The sequence below is a fragment of the Chiloscyllium punctatum genome, chromosome 5, assembly GCF_047496795.1.
Source record: "Chiloscyllium punctatum isolate Juve2018m chromosome 5, sChiPun1.3, whole genome shotgun sequence".
In the NCBI taxonomy this organism is placed as follows: domain Eukaryota; kingdom Metazoa; phylum Chordata; class Chondrichthyes; order Orectolobiformes; family Hemiscylliidae; genus Chiloscyllium; species Chiloscyllium punctatum.
Genome location: NC_092743.1, coordinates 70,790,859 through 70,812,573, shown reverse-complemented (window position 1 = coordinate 70,812,573; position 21,715 = coordinate 70,790,859). Strand labels below are relative to the sequence as shown.

At 42.5% G+C, this 21,715-nt stretch overlaps 1 protein-coding gene across 1 annotated transcript in view; it reads left to right on the top strand.

Annotated features, from left to right (window-relative positions):
• The window catches only part of LOC140477152 (delta-type opioid receptor-like), a 47,740-nt gene extending 37,943 nt beyond the window's left edge, over positions 1-9,797 (top strand). Inside the window, exon 4 of the mRNA XM_072570528.1 lies at positions 7,844-9,797. Within this exon, the coding sequence (XP_072426629.1) occupies positions 7,844-8,367 (524 nt within the window). The 3' untranslated portion in view covers positions 8,368-9,797. The remainder of the gene's footprint in view (positions 1-7,843) is intronic.
• The last annotated feature ends 11,918 nt before the right edge of the window (positions 9,798-21,715 follow it).

Genomic DNA, 21,715 nt, shown 5'->3' with positions numbered 1-21,715 from the left:
CATTAAGCTCCTCAATGCTGAAAATGTGTTGCTGGAAAAGCGCAGCAGGTCAGACAGCATCCAAGGAGCAGGAGAATCGACGTTTCGGGCATGAGCCCTTCTTCAGGAATGAGGAACGTGTGTCCAGCAGGCTAAGATAAAAGGTAGGGAGGAGGGACTTAGGGGAGGGGCGTTGGAAATGCGATAGGTGGAAGGAGGTTAAGGTGAGGGTGATAGGCCGGAGTGGGGGTGGGGCCGGAGAGGTCAGGAAGAAGATTGCAGGTTAGGAAGGTGGTGCTGTGTTCGAGGGTTGGGACTGAGACAAGGTGGGGGGAAGGGAAATGAGGAAACTGGAGAAATCTGAGTTCATCCCTTGTGGTTGGAGGGTTCCTAGGTGGAAGATGAGGCGCTCTTCCTCCAGCCGTCGTGTTGCTATGGTCTGGTGATGGAGGAGTCAAAGGACCTGCATGTCCTTGGTGGAGTGGGAGGGGGAGTTGAAGTGTTAAGCCACGGGGTGGTTGGATTGGTTGGCCCGGGTGTCCCAGAGGTGTTCTCTGAAACCCTCCAACCACAAGGGATGAACTCAGATTTCTCCAGTTTCCTCATTTCCCTTCCCCCCACCTTGTCTCAGTCCCAACCCTCGAACTCAGCACCACCTTCCTAACCTGCAATCTTCTTCCTGACCTCTCCCCCCCCCACCCCCCACCCCCACTCTGGTCTATCACCCTCACCTTAACTTCCTTCCACCTATCTCATTTCCAATGCCCCTCCCCCAAGTCCCTCCTCCCTACCTTTTATCTTAGCCTGCTTGGCACACCCTCCTCATTCCTGAAGAAGGGCTCATGCCTGAAACGTCGATTCTCCTGCTCCTTGGATGCTGCCTGACCTGCTGCGCTTTTCCAGCAACACATTTTCAGCTCTGATCTCCAGCATCTGCAGTCCTCACTTTCTCCTCCATTAAGCCCCTCAATGCCAACTTTGGATCCTTTAATGCTCACATCTGGGCCTTTGAATTCATTTTCCAGATCAACATCAGGGGCATCCACGTAGAGTCATAGAGATGTTCAGCACTGAAACAGACACTTTAGTTCAACTCACCCATGACAACCTAAATTATTCTAAATGAATATCCTAAATTAATTTGATCCCATTTGCCAGCATTTGGCCCATATCCCTCGAAAGCCTACCTATTCATATACCCACCCAGATGCCTTTTAAATGTTGTAGGTGTACCAGCCTCCACCATCTACTCTGGCAGCTCATTCCATAAACATACCACCCTCTGCATGTAAACATTGCCCCAAGGTCCCTTTTATTATCTTGTCCCTCTCACCTTAAACCTGTGCTGTCTAGTTTTGAACTTCCCTAAACTGGGACAAAGACTTTGACTATTCACCCTAGATACGCCCCCATGATTTTATAAATATCCATAAGGTCACCCCTCAACCTCTGATACTTCAGGGAAAATAGCCCCAGTCTATTTAGCCTTTCCCAATCACTCAAACCCTCCAACTCCAACAACATCCTTGTCAATCTTTTTTGCATACTTTCATGTTTAACAATATCTTTCCATTGGAAGAGAGACCAGAACTGAAAGCAGTATTCCAAAATTGGCCTACAGCTGCAAGGTGACATCCCAACTCCTATACTCAATGCACTGACCAATAAAGACAAGTGTACCCAAAGCCTTCTTCACAAACATGTCGACCTGTGACTCCAACTTCAACAAACCATGAACCTAGGACTCTTTTTTTGGTAATATTCCCCAGGACCCTCTGTTAAGTAAGTATGTCCTGCCTGGATTTGTCTTGCTAAAATGTAACACCTCACATTTGTCTAAATTAAACTCCCTCTGTAACTTCTCAGCCCCTCGGCCCATCTGATCAAGGTCCTGTTGTTCTCTGAGATAACCTTACTTACTGTCCATTGCACCACTCGTTTTGGTGTCATCTGCAATCTGAGTAACCATTCCTCCTATATTCACATGAAAATAATTTATATGACTGATTAAAAGCAATGGACCCAGCACTGATCCTTGTGGCAAACCACTGGCAACAGGCCACCAGTCTGAAAAGCAACCCTCCACCGTCACCTTCTATCTACTACCTTCAAGCAAATTTTGTGTCAAAATGTCTAGTTCTCCCTGTATTCCATGTCATCTAGCCTTGTTGACCAATCTGACATGCAGAACCTTGTTGCATGCCTTGCTAAAGTCCATTTAGACAACATCCACCTTCATCAATCTTCTTTGTCACTTCTTTAAAAACACTCAATCAAATTTGTGAGACATGATTTCCCATGCACAAAGTCATGTTGACTATCTTTAATCAGTCCTTGTCTTTCCAAGTACATGCAGATTATTTCCCTCAGAATCCTCTCCAACAACACAACTACCGCTGACATCAAGCTCACTGGTCCCTTGTTTGCTTACTTTTCTTTACATCTTTCTTAAATAATGGCACTACTTTAATCACCCTCCAGTTTTCTGACACCATGCCCTTGCTATCAATGATATAAGTATCTTGGCAAGGGGCCCAGCAATCACTTCCCTAACTTCCCACAAAGTTCCCAGATACAGCTGATCCTGTCCCAAGGATTTATCCGCCTTTATGTATTTTAAGATATCAAGCACCTCCTCCTCTGTATAATGGACACTTTTCTGGATATCACTGTTTATTTCTCCAAATTCTCAACAGTAAATGCTGATATGAAATACTTATTTAGTATCTTATCCACAAAGAATCACCGTACCTACCGTCCCTATTCTGCTCCCAAACAATATTGGCTGGTGACCAGGTATTCCCTACTTTATTCTCCAAACATGAGTGGTACTGTCTTGAAAGAGTCAAGTGTCCGTGAACCGCTGCCTCAGCAGGACAACTTAGACTTGTCCCCAGGGCGGTCCTTCTGTCAAGGGTTTGGGGTCCTGCAACCTCACTTGACCTCTGGTGTGAGCTGGGAATAGAGAACAGACCGTAGCACTGACAAACACAGAAACAAACAGGGCAAACAGATAAAGAAAAATACAGGACAAACACAAGACAGACAAACAAAACAGCAGGGCTCCTGTCAATTACCCCTGTTCACAGGATCTCCCAGAACAAGAAATTTGAAGGCGGTCTTTCCTTCTGTCTCGTTAGGCATCTCCATTGTAGGTATCATGCGCTGTGGCAGAGCTAGCCGCCAGGTCCGAATTTAGCATAATTTTAAAAAGTCAAGTTTGCTTACCCTGTTGAGAGAAAGGACCTGACGACTACGTAAAAGTGTCGGAGAAGTTACCCAATTGAATAGAGACTAGGCCAACATGGAACAGGTGAAATTGGCAAGTTGTTTATTACAAATAACATTGCTAGATGAGAAATTGACGATTTTTTTTTTAATTTCAAAAATATACTTTATTCATAAATGATTTGATGGTCTGTACATTGGATCATGCCATACATATGTCCATATTTACAAACACAGATTCGACTTTATTCTTGTCCTTTACAATCCTGTGCATTTTTTTAATCTTGTATATATACATATATTTGGCTGAGGCATCAGCAGAGCCCAAAAAACCGTCTGTATGGGCCCCCTGTTCTTCTTTCGGCAGGCCGATCTTACACAGTGGTCTTTCCCCACCGCGCCTTGGCGGCAGCTGCCCCAAGCTTCAGCGCGTCCCTCAACACGTAGTCTTGGACCTTGGAATGTGCCAGTCTGCAACACTCGGTCGGGGTCAACTCCTTCAGCTGGAAGATCAACAGGTTTCGGACCGTCCAGAGAGCGTCCTTCACCGAGTTGATGATCCTCCAGGCGCAGTTAATGTTCGTCTCGGTGTGAGTCCCGGGGAACAGGCCGTAGAGCACGGAGTCCCGCGTCACGGCGCTGCTCGGGACGAACCTCGACAAGCACCACTGCATTCCTCTCCAGACTTCCTCTGCATAGGCACATTCCAGAAGGAGGTGTGTGACAGTCTCGTCCCCCCCGCAGCCACTTCGAGGGCAGCGTGCGGTGCGGCAGAGAGTCCGGGCGTGCATAAAGGATCTCACAGGCAGAGCCCTTCTCACCACCAGCCAAGCCACGTCTTGGTGCTTGTTGGAAAGTTCTGGCGATGAGGCATTCTGCCAAATGGCTTTGACAGTCTGCTCAGGGAACCGCTCGACAGGATCCGCCCTCTCCTTTTCCCGGAGGGTCTCAAGGACGCTACGTGCTGACCACTTCCTGATGGACTTGTGGTCAAAGGTGTTTTTCCTCATAAATTTCTCCACGAAGGACAGGTGATACGGAACGGTCCAACTACTCGGAGCGTTCCGCGGCAGCGAGGCCAGGCCCATCCTTCGCAACACCGGGGACAGGTAGAACCTCAGTACGTAGTGACACTTGGTGTTTGCGTACCGGGGATCCACGCACAGCTTGATGCAGCCACACACAAAGGTGGCCATCAGGGTGAGGGTGGCATTGGGCGTGTTTTTTCCCCCATTGCACCGGTCTTTGTACATAGAGTCTCTTCGGACCCGGTCCATCTTTGATCTCCAAATGAATTGGAAGATGGCCCGGGTGACTGCGGCGGCACAGGTCCTGGGGATAGGCCAGACCTGTGCCACATATAGCAATACTGAGAGTACCTCACACCTGATGACCAGGTTTTTTCCCGCGATGGAGAGCGACCGTTGCCCCCATCTGCCTAGTTTCTGTCTCATCTTCCTGATCCGCTCCTCCCAGGTCTTGGCGCACGCCCCAGCCCCCCCGAACCAAATACCCAGCACCTTCAGGTGGTCAGTCCTGACGGTGAAGGGGATAGAGGATTGGTCGGCCCAGTTCCCGAAGAGCATGGCCTCGCTCTTGCCTCGGTTTACCTTGGCCCCCGAGGCCCGTTCGAACTGGTCGCAGATGCACACGAGTCTGTGCACGGACAGCGGATCCGAGCAGAAAACAGCGACGTCATCCATGTACAGGGAGGCCTTAACCTGCAGGCCCCCGCTGCCAGGAATAGTCACCCCTCTCAGGCTCGCATCCTTCCTGATGGATTCGGCAAATGGCTCTATGCAACACACAAACAAGGCGGGTGAGAGGGGGCATCCCTGCCTGACTCCAGATCTTACAGGGAAGCTATCTGATTCCCACCCATTGATTGAGACTGCACTGACAATGTTGGTGTAGAGCAGTCTGATCCAATTTCCGATTCCCTCCCCAAAGCCCATTTTGGAGAGGACATCCCTCATATATGTATGCGATATCCTGTCAAAGGCTTTCTCCTGGTCAAGGCTGATGAGGCATGTGTCCACATTGACGATGCTGACATAGAACTGAGCGTCTGTACAGGTAGACCAAGGGTTCTCTTCCTCGAGCAGTGAGCACAGGCAGTTTTATAGGTGTACAATAATGTGGTATGAATTACAGTACAATCAAGAATAAAACATAATCAATGGGAGGACAATCAGCTGTCTGGTAGCAGCAATCAGTGTGTGATTGAGTTAGGAGATTCTAATCCTCTGTGAGAATAGGTGCTAATGTTTCTCATCCAGGCATCAATGGGCTTCCATTGTGGTTAGTTCACAAGCGAGGTACCTTGGTGCCTTTCAGTCTGAACATTCTTTGTGGAGTTCCATTATGTGTAAGGAGTGAGGCTGCCCTTAGGGCTTTGGAGCAGTTGTGCTTATTGACGGCTAGTAAGTCTACTGTCAGGCTGTCTCAGGAAGTGTATTCCCCAGTCTGGAGTGGCTTGAGTCATCTCCTGTTTGCTGCCTAGTGCCTTTGTAAGCCTGTTTGGTCAAGGCTGAGGCACTCTGGGTAGTTCCTGTTGTGGCTTAGGCAGACATAGTTCCTTATGTTCATAGTGGCCATGCTGTGGGTGGACACGGAAGCGGATTTTCCTCCACAGTAACCTAAGTCAATATACATTGGCCACTATTCCTTGTTACCTTTGCTTTAAAAAAAGTTGATCTCAGATTTAAAGTTAAAAACTGACCTAGCATCAACTACCATTTTTGAATGACAGTTCCAAATCTCTATCAGCCTTCATGTGCAGAAATGGTTCCTAACATCTCTGCTGAACAGTTTGGCTCCAATTTTAGACTATGCCCCCTAGTTCTAGAATCTCCTACCTGTAAAAATAGTTTATCTTTATCTACCTGTGTTTTCTGTTAAATTTGAAAATTTGAATCAGCTCACCCCTTAACCTTTCAAATTCTTTTGAAAAGAGGGCTAGTTTACGTCTTCTGTCCACAAAGCTTAACCTCTGAAGTCCAAGTATCATTCTTGTAAACCTATGTTGTACTGCAGTTTGTACAATTGCAGCATAATTTCTCCATTCTTATAATTCAGCCATCTAGACATAAATGTCAACATTCCAGTAGCTTTTTGATTATTTTCTGCACGTATTTGTGGCATTTTAAAGATCCAGGTACCTGAACCCCCAAATTTCTTTGGACATCCACTGGATATAAGTTCATACCATCTAGAAAGTACCTTGAGCTATCCTTCTTCAGTCCAAAATGAATAATCTCATTCTTGCTTACATTGAAATCTGTCTGCTATGACTTTGCCCATTTACCTTGTTTATCAATATCCTTTTTGTAGTTTTATGTTATCATCTACACTATCTACAATGCCACCTAACTTTGTGTCATCAGCAAATTTGAAGATATGACTTTCTATGCCATTATCCAAGTCATTAATAAATAATATAAATAACTGAAGCCCAGATCTTTATGGGATACCACTAGTAATATCTTGCCAGTTTGATAATTGGCAATTATTCCAACTTTCTGGTGCCTGCCATTCAACCAATTTACTAACCATGTCAGTAATTTACCCTCAATTCCACAGGCTTCCATCTTAGCTAAATCTCTTATATTGGACTTTTTCTGGAACTCCCTTTGAACAGTATCCATAAATATTCTTGTGTTCATTGCTTTAGTTAGCTCTTCAAAAAAATATAGAGGTTGATCAGGCATGACTTACCTACCATTAGTCTATGCTGGTTCTCCCTGATTAGCTGAAACTTTTCAAGGTGTTCCGTTATCCAATCCTTGATAATGGACTCCAATCATTTTCCCACCACAGATGTCTGTAATTCCTAGTTTTTCTTTTTCACCTTTCTTAAAAAGCCAGGTGACAGGTGCAGTTTTCCAATCCAGAGGGAGAACTCCTGCAATCTGGGAAAGATTTTGATTAGGCCACCTGCCACACACTTCTCTACCTCCTTTCATACCCTTGGATGGAAGCAATTAGATCCTAAGGATTCATCTCCCTTTAGTTCCATTTCCTCACTGTCAATGTTTTACTTATGTTAATTTTGATAGTCCCTGTCCCTGGTCTGCGATTAATTTCCTCAGGGCTTCCAGCAAGCTGTCCTCCTTTTCTACCTTAAATACTAAGGCAGTGTAACCTGACTCCACTTTCCAACAGTGATTGATAATATCCCGAATTTCAGCCTAATGTGGGTCAACATGGCTCCTGACCACCCGCATTATGTTATGAGAAATCTTTTTATTCTTAGCTTTGATGTCCCTTGCAAGTTTCCTTTCATATGATCCCTTTCAGTAGCTTGTATGGTCCTTTGCCGGTCTCAGTATCTTTCCCATTATGTAAATTCTATGCTGTTCAGCCTTTTCATTTTATGCTGTCCTTTATCACTTTAGTTCTTCATGGCTGTTTTTTTTCCTGTGTATTGGAACTTGTCCCTCTCAACAGTTACAAAAAAAGATGATGTTGTTGATAATTTCTTTATTTGGGGGCTATTCAGTAAATTGACATTTTTATTAAGGGCTCCTTCAAGGGAGTTAAATTTATCATTTAAAATCTCAGTTAAGAAGGTTTAGTTGTAATAGTTTTGATTTCAGATGCCATTATAACTGCAGACTTTTTTTGTATCCAATAGATAGCGTCGAATGTGAATTGAAATTCCCTCAGCCCTACTGGTACTGGGACACAGTACTGAAAATCTGTGTTTTTATCTTTGCCTTTGTTATCCCGGTTCTCATCATCTCTGCATGCTACAGTCTGATGATTCTACGTTTAAAGAGTGTGAGGCTGCTATCTGGTTCCAGAGAGAAAGACAGAAACTTGCGTCGAATCACACGAATGGTCCTCATTGTTGTAGCAGTTTTCATCATCTGTTGGACTCCCATTCACATTTTTGTATTAGTCAAAGCTTTGACAGATGTGCCTGAAACTACAGTAGTATCTGCCTGCTATTATTTCTCAGTAGCTCTTGGCTATACCAATAGCAGCCTTAATCCCATTCTCTATGCTTTTCTGGATGAAAATTTTAAAAGGTGCTTCAAAGATTTTTGCTGTTCCTCAGGGATGAAGCTCGAATTGCAGACCAGCAGCAGAGTAAGGAACACCACACACAATGCATTGTTCCGCAATAGTGTCGGGAATGCAAATCGGGAAGTATGACTAGCAGTGGAAATGTCATCTCTGGCACCCCAAGCAAGAGATGACTTTCAGGATTTAGGTGTGACTCAAATTACTTCTGAACTTTAATTCTTCTTTGGCTGAAGAAAATGAGGTCTATTTAGCATTACAATACATGCACTGATTTGGCCTTTGAAATTTACTCAACAGAGCAACTGATCAGGATGCATGGGAAAATGAGTTTCATTTTAGTATTCTTTGGCACAAAATAACATATTTAGCATCTAAGCTAGATAATTAGCATTGATTCTGAATTAGTGCTGCATTTACATTCCCATTTCAATGGGAGATTGAGTATGGCAAATTAACGTGGCAGACTATGCTATTTTGGATACATTGGTTATATAATTCCAAAGTTTACTTTCTAAAATTGCTCTCATTGTAAAATAGCAACAACCAACTGACACTCTGCAAACTGAAACAATTTCAAACATGTTGTGAAAATCTTAAAATCAGATTAAAAGAAGCTTTCTACAGTCAATCATACACAAAATTATAGGTGTCATAAAATGTGCTGTTACTAACTTATCAATGCTTTTACATAAAAGATGTTGAGTATTTCAATTATATACAATAAATACAAATTGAAAGTATGTCATTTTAGAAAAAATAGTTCTATTTGCAAGCCAAGATCAAAATGCTTTTGTTTGTAAAACAAACTTGCATACTAAAGTTTTAAGAGCAAAAGACTTTTATCGTGAGCTGTGGTTGGGATGTAAACTTTCATTTAACAAACATATCACTCAAAGACAAGTCTGAATGTAAATGACTATATTCTAGAACTGAGACTGAGGCAATGAAGTGGGGTTTGGAAGAGGCAATTAAGTCTAAATCAAGAAGCCAAAAGTCCTTAATCTGTCAAGCGATGTGCAATAGAAAGGTTAAATAAAATGCAACAGAAAGCGATCTGGAATCAATTTTACAACAGTACACTCATGACCAAGATCTTCACTTGCCAATCAGAAAGGAAATCACAAATTTTTGACTATTGCATAAATTATGTCCACGGAAATATTTATCTTTATTAAAATGTTATTAATTGCTGTTTTCAAATGTGACTGTGAATTTAAAGAAAAATTAGAACATGTGTAAATGTTTTATCTTTGCTACTGATATATTGTAAGATGTTTACATATTGACATATTTCTATTGTAATTGAAGAAAAATAATCAAATTGTGCTACGTAACCTCACTCACCAAGTTCTTGTTGGCAATTTCCTGGTGCTCAGAACAGTACCTGTGCTGCATTTAAAATTGTCAGATTAGTTTGCCTTGGTGTTGCACACTGTTCACTATTTTGATGTATGTAAATATTTTCAGAAATGTAGTCAGTCATGTATTTGAATTGGTGTTGTCTTGATTTTGAATATGTTTGTGAAATTGATATTAAATAAAAAGAGAGTTTGGAATAACTTGTAGCTTTTTTCCTGAAATACATTTTCTTGATACTTAATTTGAATGCAAAGAACCACACAATGTTTATTTTACTAGAGATGGAGAAAAATTTTTTAACAATCAAAATTTCAAGTTCTTAAAGGTTTCTTATTCTCACTAATTTTCCTTGGGAGAAGTAAAACTAAATTGATCAGTCTATCATATAAATTATTTGCAGCCAATTGCAGTATTGAGGGCTTACACTTAAAACCAAATAAAATGCTTATTTTTGTCATCTCAGTGAATTATCATCTCATTCCTGAAGAAGGGCTGATGCCCGAAACGTCGATTCTCCTGTTCCTTGGATGCTGCCTGACCTGCTGTGCTTTTCCAGCAACACATTTTCATCTGAGTGAATTAGTCAACACCTCCTCACACAAGTAAAATAATACTCTGAAGCATCAAATTCTTCTAATTCTCCATGCTTCCAATCCCATGGCTGCACAGAGGAGGACTAATAGTGAGCATGATTCTAAATACTATTTAAGGCACTTTTATTTATATGAAGGAAGTGAACAACCCCTCCGCCCTGTGGCCGACCACTTCAACTCCCCCTCCCACTCCGCCAAGGACGTGTGAGTTCTCCTCCACCACCACCAAATTCAAGCCACTTGACGCCTGGATCAAGAACACCTCATGTTCTGTCTTGGGACCCTCCAACCACATGTCATCCATGTTGATTTCACCAGTTTCCTCATCTCCCCTACCCCCACCTTATCCCAGATCTATCCCTCCAACTCAGCACTGTCCCCTTGAACTGTGCTATCTGTTCATCTTCCTTTCCACCTATTCGCTACACCCTTGGCTCCGACTTATCACCATCACCTCCCACTTTCATCTACCTATTGCCTTCCAAGCTTCTTTCCCCAGCCCCATCCCTCCCATTCATCTCTCAGCCCTCTTGGCCCACTTTTCTGATAAAGGGCTAATGCCGAACACATCGACTTTCCTGCTTCTCAGATGCTGCCTGATCTGCTGTCAGTGCCATACCTTTTGACCTTTATTTATATGCTGACCAGAGTGCATTTTAACCTCCTGTTGTGACAATTTGTATGTAAGATTAAATATACAAGGAAATTAAGACATATTCAATGTATTCCAAAAGTATGGTAAATGAAGAAGAATTTTGACATAATTTCCAGTGTTCAAGTCGATCTGACATTTTTCAGTCAGAATATAGATTACAGTACAACTGATTCCTGGTGATTAACATTAAACTTATTAAAATTTCCTGTAATAACTGAGCAGTTGGTATTGTATCGAATTTCACAAAAACAAATTGAGGTCCCCAATTTTATTCTTGTTCTGATCCCTGGACTGTACGGAACTAATGGATGTTGGGCTGATGAAAGCATCTTCAGGGAGTGGTGAGAATGCCTGTCAGCGAGTCTGTTAAGTCTCTCATGGGTACTTAATGCCTCTGCAGGAAAAGACCTGTGCAACTATCAGACAAGAATAAGTTCATGGTCAACTATAATGGCAGTTACAGTTGTATAGTTGGCCACATTCTGTGTATGGACACGCAATCAATATTCTGTATGCTGTTATCAGTGGAGCTACACTCCAGCATCATTAATTGCATTCACAAAATGAGCAATGAAGGAACAACATTGCAGCAAGATGATAGCAATATCTTCTTGGCTAATACCTTACTCATATTTTTCTTCCTAAACTTAATCGTTAAAAACTTATGGAAAATATTTTACACACATTAGGACAGATGCATCAATCTTGATAGACATACTGCTCAAAGAGTTGGTTTGAATGTGTTTACTCAATTAGCAGTATGTCTCCTTTTTCAATGTAATAATTCAAAATGCCTCAACAATTTTAGAGTGTGTGCTGGTCAAATAAACTCTTACCACATGCTTTCATAAATACATTGTTCTCCTTTTGATGTAAACTGATGCAGTCACTGCATCATTATTGGTCACCTGATTTTAACTGAAACCAGTTGATTTTACTTAATGGAATCAGACCAGATTTTAACTACACCACCCAAGACCTGAATGCTTGTTCTGTATCTAGGAAGGTTTATTGCTTCTCTTTTACACTACCTGTGAGAATACAAGAATGATGACTTACCCAAAGGAATCATTTTGTCACATACAATAAAATAAAACACGGTGGATGCTGGAGATCTGAAGAAACAGTAAGTCCTATAAATACTCAAAAGGGTATTTCTAGATGGTCCAGCACCATCTGTCGAGTGAGAAACAGAGTGAACATTTTGACTCGAATGCAACTTTTTCTTGTCAATTTCAGCAGGAAGTTTTGTTAAGGTTTCCGTCATGAGGGTTTGCTAAAAATGTATTTACATTATGAAAGATGGGAAACTGTCATTTTGTTTCTAAGGAGATAGAAAACTTACATCTAGGCTGCTGAAGGAGGTAAATCTCTGGAAGTTGAAAAAACACAAACATTTTGTTTGGGAAAAAAGTTAATTCACAGTATATACAGTATTGTTTTAATGCAGAATTTAGAACTTTAAATATCACACAGCTTTGCTATAAAAGCTTAAAATGCTGCAGCTTTGCTATAAAAGCTTAAAATGCTGCAGCATTGCTATTACAGAATGTAAAACTTGATGGAAATTTAAGAAAACTGAATTAAAGCAGCATTGTTTCAATGCAAGGATAAAAGTTTTAAAATAATTAGTTTTTATAACAGCAGAATCATCAAATATTTGAAATGAACAGAATAACATTTAGATATTACAGAATTTAAGACTAGTCAGTGCAAATTCTATCTATTGCCATAATGCATTCGAATACATTGTGTTTTTAAGGCAAGTGTCTGTTCTAAGAAGGACTCAGTAATTGTTCATTCTTCCATCAGAAATAGGAGATGAAGCAATATGTGAAAAAAACAGATGTATCAGCTAAATGGTGTGTAGGCTTATTAGTGTTCAGCTTTGGACCAAATTAATTTTGGGACTGAGGAAGAAAAGGATTGCTTTGTTCACATTTCTTTCCCAAATGCTACCACCACCTTGCTGCACCTGTTTTCTATGCTTCACATCATTCCTTCCTTGTCTCAAGAATATCTATCTATTCATAGTAGTAATTATTTTTTGAGTGTTTTAAGAATACTTCCTATCTCTATGATTACAGTGCCTTCCAGTGCATGAAATGTCGAAGTGGGGGAGAGCAGCAGCATTAAATATCTAAAATCGAAATGTGAGACTATTAGAACAGGGAGAAAGAAAATCTGAGACTTGGGGTTGAGCTGCATGGCATCTTTGCTCTGGAAAATGGGTGTGACATTTAGACAAATAAAGAAGGGAGGAGCAGAGGAAAGGCAAATAAATGTCAGGAGCACAAGAATTTTGACAAATAAATAAGTGAAGCTCTATACTTTGCTCACTTTGGTGAAATCTGCCTATAACCTCATTTGTGGGAGAGGGAAGGAAGGGAATCTGGCCTGGGAAGAAAAGAAAAACACTCTATTTCTCCACACCAAGCACCAATGTCACCAATAAAACAGTGAAGAAAAGACACCGACCCACCCTATTTAACACCCTCCTCCATCTCTTGGTAGATTCCTATTCTCATTGTATCCTGTCTCTTTCTCTAATTTTTTGTGTTAAATCCTTCATGGAGAAGACATTGCAGAAGTATCCATTGGTAGGTCCTCCTCTCTACATTTATCAGCTTTGAAAAGGGGTCAGTGTGATCTGGAGAGGACAAAAAAACAAGAAAACGCAATGATTTTAGGAATTAGATAATCAAATCACCGAGGGGACTTTGATGCCTATCCAAGCAGAGGGTTTCTGACCTATGTGTCCTCATAAAGGATCACTTCAGAACTCACATGTCCTGAGTATACCTTGTCAGTGGCTGTCAAAGACACAAGGACTTGAAATAAAAATTCAAAGAATTAGCAGTACTCTTTTCTCAGGGTCACATCAGTACATAAGGCAGATCTCTGATGTTTTGTTTAGAGGGCAGGGAGTGCAAAGTTTCCAATGAATGGTAGATTCACACACAGCAAGCAGTGGGACTTTTTTCTCTATCATTGGATTCCCTCAGTTGCAGGGAACATCAATTGCATCCATATAACCATCCAAATAATAAGGAGCCAGGGAGACTGAGCAATAGAAAGGACTTCAACTCGAGTGTAGATGAGGCCAGTGCTTTTGGTGTAACCTACTTAGACATGAGCAAGGCTCTGAACAGGAACCCGCATGGGAGACATATAACAAAGGTCAGAAACTGATGGATCTAAGGAAACTCAGCAAATTGGATCCACAATTGGCTGAGTAGCAGAAGGAAGAGAGTGATGACTGTGGGGTGTTGGGTAGGGTAATAAATAGTGAGGAGGATAACCTTAGACTATAAGAGAATATAGAAGACTGATCAGAAGCAATTGGAATTGAATCCAGATCACAATGAGATGATGCACTTGGACAGGGCAAACAAGGCAAGGGAATACATCAACAATAGAGTATTAGGAAGCACTGAAGATCAGAAGGACATTGGTGTGCATGTACACTGGTCACTAAAGGTGTCAGGGTAGGTAGATAAAGTGGTTAAGAATGCATATACTTGCCTTTATTAGCCAAGGCATAGAGTTTAAGAGCAGGGAGATTATACTGGAATTGTATAAAAGGTTTGCTAGGCCACAGCTAGAGTATGAAAAATGTGTTGCTGGAAAAGCGCAGCAGGTCAGGCAGTATCCAAGGAGCAGGTGAATCGACGTTTCAGGCATAAGCCCTTCTTCAGGAATTCTGCACTTTTCCAGCAACACATTTTTCAGCTCTGATCTTCAGCATTTGCAGTCCTCACTTTCTCACAGCTAGAGTATGTGGAATTCACATTTTAGGAGGGATGTAATAGAGGATGCAGAGGAGATTTGCAAGAATGTTGCTTGAGCTGGACAACTCAACTATGAAACTGATTGGCTAGATTGGGGTTGTTTTTCTTGGAGTAGAGGAGATTGAGAGGAGACATGATTGAGACATTTAAAATTATGAGGGGCATGAATAGAGTAGACAGAAAGAAACCTTTCCCTTTGGTGGAGGGATCAATGACCAAGGAGACATCAATTTAAGGTAAGGGGCAAAACGTTTCAAAGAGATATGAGGAAAATCATTTTTACTCAGTGGGTGGTATGAGTCTGAAACTCAATACCTGTGAGGGTAGTAGAGGCAGAAACCCTCACTAACATTTAAGAAGTAGTTAGATTTATTCTTGTAATGTCAACACATACAAGGCTATGGGCCAAATGTTGGAACGTAGGATCAGAATAGTTAGGTGGTTGTTTTTGATTGGTGCAAATTGGCCGAAGGGTCTTATTCTGTGCTGTCAAACTCTATGACCCTATGATCATGATTCCCTCAACATTTAACTAGACTCTGACCACAGCCAATGTTTCCTATATGTGTTTGAAACTATTTTGCAAGTTGCTGTGTTGCTTTCATTCTCCTGGTGCCATAGTTGTAATTGCTAAATGGTCAGTCAACTTAACTTCATTGAATATGAGTACCCTGATTAGATCTAGTAATCTGGTTCAGTTAGGGAGCCCTGGCTGACAGATATAAGCAGGACTGTCAAATGTTCTGTTCACTCTGTGATCTGGCTTTGAGGAAGTTGGGTCAGAATCAAAGAATGTAAATGGTGGGTTACTTGGTCATGGGATACCAGTCTCTGTAAAGTTATTTCAGTGGCAACCATTATTTGGGAAGCTTGACTGATTCAATCTTGCCATCAGAGACTGGGCCCAGTGTGTGGGCAGCACGGTGGCACAGTGGTTAGCACCGCTGCCTCACAGCGCCAAAGACCGGGTTCAATTCCCACCTCAGGTGACTGACTGTGTGGAGTTTGCACATTCTCCCTGTATCTGTGTGGGTTTCCTCCAGGTGCTCCGGTTTCCTCCCACAGTCCAAAAATGTGCAGGTTAGGTGAATTGGCCATGCTAAATTGCCTGTAGTGTTAGGTGAAGGGGTAAATGTAGGGGAATGGGTCTGGGTGGGTTGCTCTTCAGTGGGTCGGTGTGGACTTGTTGGGCCGAAGGGCCTGTTTCCACACTGTAAGTAATCTAAAAAAAAATGAATTGCAGGATATTCCAATGGAAGTGGACACCCTCACCAGTCAGACTGAGCTTTTAGATTAGATTAGATTACTTACAGTGTGGAAACAGGCCCTTCGGCCCAACAAGTCCACACCGCCCCGCCGAAGCGTAACCCACCCATACCCCTACCCCTACATCTACATCTACCCCTTACCTAACACTACGGGCAATTTAGCATGGCCAATTCACCTGACCTGCACATCTTTGGACTGTGGGAGGAAACCGGAGCACCCGGAGGAAACCCACGCAGACACGGGGAGAACGTGCAAACTCCACACAGTCAGTCGCCTGAGGCGGGAATTGAACCCAGGTCTCTGGCGCTGTGCGGCAGCAGTGCTAACCACTGTGCCACCGTGCCGCCCACAAGAAAAAATTAGATTAGATTACTGACAGTGTGGAAACAGGCCCTTCGGCCCAACAAGTCCACACCGCCCAGCCGAAGCGCAACCCACCCATACCCCTTACCTAACTTGAGCTTGGGGAAGACCACTTGAGTGAAGACCACTTGAGTAAAGACAATTATGTACCCTCACTCAGGACATATCCTGAACAGACTCCAGATTGGCCCGCAACAAAACCCCAAAACAAAGCCAAAGGATTAAAATTTTCTTCAGGATCTGGGCTGGCAAGTCATTGTAGTTGCTGGTGGTAATCAGACTCAAGACAACAAAAGAGTGCCAATAGATCTAAATTGAGTAAGAGAACACATAGGCCTTTAGCCAGGAGAGTCCACACCTTGGAAAGTCCACCTATATCTGGTTTGGAACAGTTAAATTACTTTGCAACATCCAAATCAGAATGAATCAAAATAAATATCTGGTTAAATAGTCACTTGGTTCTAATGGAGATTGATTCCAGTGCAACCTTTCCAATGCACAAGACCTTGACTGGACTGAGAACCTACCCAGATTAAGGGTACAACTTTGGTTTTGTTCTCTTAGAGAAGCAACAGATTATCACTGATTGTAGTAAAAGACTCATGCTCAAACTTGAGTGGGGGGGGGTTAATTGATTGAGAGAAATTCACCTAGATTAGCACAACATTTTTGGTTTAGAAAATGGCTGGCTGTGTGAAGTCCAAATTAAATACCTGGAAGACTTTCAGGATGGTCTAGGGATTATCAAAGGTGACAAGGCCATCTTAACCATAAAATAATTCCATGATTCTGCAAGGCCTGTGCATTGCCAGTTGCCAAATGGACAAAAAGTAGAGGCAGAAATCAAAAAGCTGGAAAGTGAAGGAATCATCAAACAAGTCCAGATTGTAGAATGGGCAGCAAAATTGATACCAAAGGATTGATTTGCCTTTGGGGTGATTTTAAACAAACAATAAACCACTTTTCACAGCTGTATAAATAGCCAAACCCTCACATAGAGGAGTTATATGCAAATCTGGCAGAGGGACTGTCTCCTCAACATTAGCCATGCCTACTTGCAATTGCGGATGGATGAGAATCCCCAGATGTATCCTACAATGTATACCCATAAGGGTTTGTACCAATATGCAAGAGTGCCATTTGGGGCATCATCAGCCTGTGCAATTTTTCAGTGGATGATGGGGAACATTTTACAAGATCTATCCTAGGTTGCCACTTATTTGAATGGCATACTAATAACAGAGAAGACCAATAAGGAGCACTTAGATAACTTGGACATAGTCCTGAGTTGTTTCTCCCAGATGGGTGTGTGCCTTAGAAAGGAAAAATGTGTGTTACAGGCACTTTAAGTGACCTATCTGGGCTATAGAATTGACAAGACTGGGTTACACCCATTGGAAGATTAAATGTAAGGCAATCAAAGGTGCCCCAGTTCCCACGTCTGTGCAGGAGCATAGGGTCTTTCCATAGGCTGGAGAATTCTTATGGAAAGCTCAGACATAACGAGGCCTCCATCCTGGTACGTTTAAGTGAATTCTTAAAAAAGGGTGCTCAGCCTTGGAAACGGTTGCATAGCCAAGCTATAGTTTTCAGGGGGTTGAAGAAACAGCTACCATCTCTAAGGTGTTGGCACACCATGATCCCAAATGAGATCTGATATTGACATGCAATACCTCCTCATACGGCGAAGGGGTAATGTTAGCTCATAAGTGGCACAGTTGAGAGGATCACTCAATGGCAATTAAATCCAGGAGTTTGGCCAATGCAGAGCATAATTAAGCCCAGATAGAGAAAGAAGATTAGGTCGTTATGCTATAACACGCGTTTCGTAAATGACAATTTGCTGTAATACACTTGATGAATTGGGGATACTGTTTCTAAAGCGCAAACTTTTAAAACATGCGTTGGCTATAACGTGATTACATTGCCAACACTTGAAGCGCTGTTTCTAAGTTTCTAATGGTTCTAAATTTTCTGGGCACACTTCCGGTCATAGCTAACAATATCAGACTTTGGGCACAGAAAGATCTGCTCCTGGCAAAACTAAAACAGCTGGTGGTGATGGGGGAAATGAAAGGGGTGTCTCAACCAGAATTGAAACCTTTTTGGACTGGAGAGGCCAGATCGCAGCAGAGGATATCATTTTAATATGGAGGGCAAGAGTGATTATGCTGAGCAAAGATAGCCGCCAGATACTGGCTGAACTTCAACAGGGTCATCCATGGGCTTCCAAAATGAGGATGCTGGCAAGGTGACCAGGATTGGATGGAGACATAGCTGCATTGGCGGGGCAGTGCCCAGAGTGCCAAAAGGACATAAAGTACTTCCAGCAGCTCTGCCATATTCTTGGGAATAGCCAAGTAAACCCTGGACATGTTTACAAGTCAACTATACAGGTCCTTTCATAGGCTCAATGTTCTTAGTCATTGAGAATGCCCACTTAAAGTAGCTAGATGTGTAGAGAATTAATTTGTTAAACACAACAACTATAGAAAAACTGCATGCATCTTTTACACAGCTCAGACACCTGGGAGTGTTAGTCACAGATAATGGGCCATTGCTAACCAGCACAGAATGTGAACATTGCCTGAAGTTGAATATAAGGACAGCACCATACAATCTATTATCCAATGACCTGGCAGAAGGAACATTCCAAACTTTGAAGGCAGGCTTAAATAAGTAGCCTACAGCCTCACCCAATACCAAGCTGGCCCATTCCTATTTGATTGTAGGACCACCCCTCCTGTAACTCCAGGTATAGCTCCAGCAGAGTTGCGAACCAGGAGAAGACTCCACACCAGGTTAAATCTGATCTTCTGAGATCTGGAGGGATGGGTGAAATGGCATCAGGAACACCAATGCTGGACACAAGACGCCACTGAATGTTTACTTCACAGGTCAAGGTTTGGTGTAGGAACCACGGGGATGGCCCCAATGGGTACCACTGCATAGTTAACGCAAGGTCAGGTCCAGTGACATATTAAACTCAAGTAAGTGCGATGGCCCTGAACAAGCACATGGACAATATGAAAGTCACAAACTTGCAAATGATGTGGGAGCTGTACTTGTCAAGCTCCTCGACAGTCTTTCCAACTGTCCTGGAACCCATGCGTTCTTCCTCTCCATCAAGTGATGAAGATATTTCAGAAGCTGTAATTGACACAGCAGATGTTGTTGCCTTGATTCTTTTGCTGCCTGAAGAAGAGAATGAATTTCTTCCTAGATGTTCCAGGCACAAGTGGTGAGCTGTTGTACTACACTTATAGTTAGCTGAGAGTCACCTTTCCCAGGTTTTATATAATTTTAAATATTTTTATATAATTTTAATCTTGAATAAGACACAAATCTTGAGAAACCATGCTCTGGCTTAATAAGAAGCTTGGCCTTGCTTCCCATCTCTTCCTTTTTTTGCTTTATACTTATCAAAAAATACAAACACAAGGGACCCAGGTTCAATTCCAGTGTCAGACAACTATGTGGAGTTTGCATGCTCTCCTTGTGTATAGGTGGGTTTCCTCCAGGTACTCTGGTTTCTTCCATGGTGCCAAAATGTGCAGATTAGGTGGGTTGACCATAGTAAATTAAGGGTTAAAGGGTATGATTGGAGCCTGGCTCTGAGTGGATGCTTTTTGGAGGGTTGGTGCGAATCGACCAGCTCAATAGGGTTTCTATGATTCTAACAGAAACACAGAAACTATTACTGAAGCATTAGCTTCTACTTGCACCGGTAATTTGTGGTACTCCTTGTGTGGCTGAGGATGAGCTAAGAAGATAGCATAGTCTTCATTGGTTTGCTCTTGTGGCTAAGATGCCTATGATGGTCACCCTCAGTGTGTAGGTGCTATTAATTGCTGCACAAGTGATAATGCTTCTGTCATAGTGACTTGTACAGATATTCCCTCAATTAGGAGATCCAGTGGGACTGATCATGATGACAGTGTTCCATAAAGTGGTTTGGTGAATGGGGGAGCTCACTCATCATCATCATCTGTGATTGCCTGAATCCTTTTATGGGGCTTGTGATCATTAGGGGATATGGGCACCAATTGAAGTCCAACACCATTCCATACATCATCGTGTCACATAGATTCTGTCCATCTCAATATGTAGTTTTTTTGAAGAAGTAATAAAGAAGATTGATGAGGGCAGAGCAGTAGATGTGATGTATATGGATTTCAGTAAGGCGTTCGACAAGGTTCCCCATGGGAGACTGATTAGCAAGGTTAGATCTCATGGAATACAGGGAGAACTAGCCATTTGGATACAGAACTGGCTCAAAGGTCGTGGTGGTGGAGGGTTGTTTTTCAGACTGGAGGCCTGTGACCAGCGGAGTGCCACAAGGATCGGTGCTGGGCCCTCTACTTTTTGTCATTTACATAAATGATTTGGATGCGAGCATAAGAGGTACAGTTAGTAAGTTTGGGGGTGTAGTGGACAGCGAAGAGGGTTACCTCAGATTAAAGCAGGATCTGAACCAGATGGGCCAATGGGCTGAGAATTGGCAGATGGAGTTTAATTCAGATAAATGCAAGGTGCTGCATTTTGTGAAAGCAAATCTTAGCAGGACTTATATATTTAATGGTAAGATCCTAGGGAGTGTTGCTGAACAAAGAGACCTTGGAGTGCAGGTTCATAGCTCCTTGAAGTGGAGTCACAGGTAGATAGGATAGTGAAGAAAGCATTTGGTATGCTTTCCTTTATTGGTCAGAGTATTGAGTACAGGAGTTGGGAGGTCATGTTGCGGCTGTACAGGACATTGGTTAGGCCGTTGTTGGAATATTGTGTGCAATTCTGTTCTCCTTCCTATCGGAAAGATGTTGTGAAACTTGAAAGGGTTCAGAAAAGATTTACATGGATGTTGCCAGTGTTGGAGGATTTGAGCTATAAGGAGAGGCTGAACAGGCTGGGGCTGTTTTCCCTGGAATGTTGGAAGCTGAGGGGTGACCTTATAGAGGTTTACAAAATTATGAGGGGCATAGATAGGATAAATAGACAAAGTCTTTTCCCTGGGGTCGGAGAGTCCAGAACTAGAGGGCATAGGTTTAGGGTGAGAGGGGAAAGATATAAAAGAGACCTAAAGGGCAACTTTTTCACGCAGAGGCTAGTACGTGTATGGAATGAGCTGCCAGAGGATGTGGTGGAGGCTGGTACAATTGCAACATTTAAGAGGCATTTGGATAGGTATATGAATAGGAAGGATTTGGAGGGATATGGGCTGGGTGCTGGCAGGTGGGACTAAATTGGGTTGGGATATCTGGTTGGCATGGACGGGTTAGACTGATGGGTCTGTTTCCATGCTGTACATCTCTATGACTCTATGACTGTACTCAGAGTGATGCCCCATTTGATTCATTATGAGTCTGGCCACCTTTTCAAAACAGAAGTGCTCCTGTGCTCAAACTTGAAGACTTAGAAAAATACTTGTAATGAATGGATTCCTCCACTCT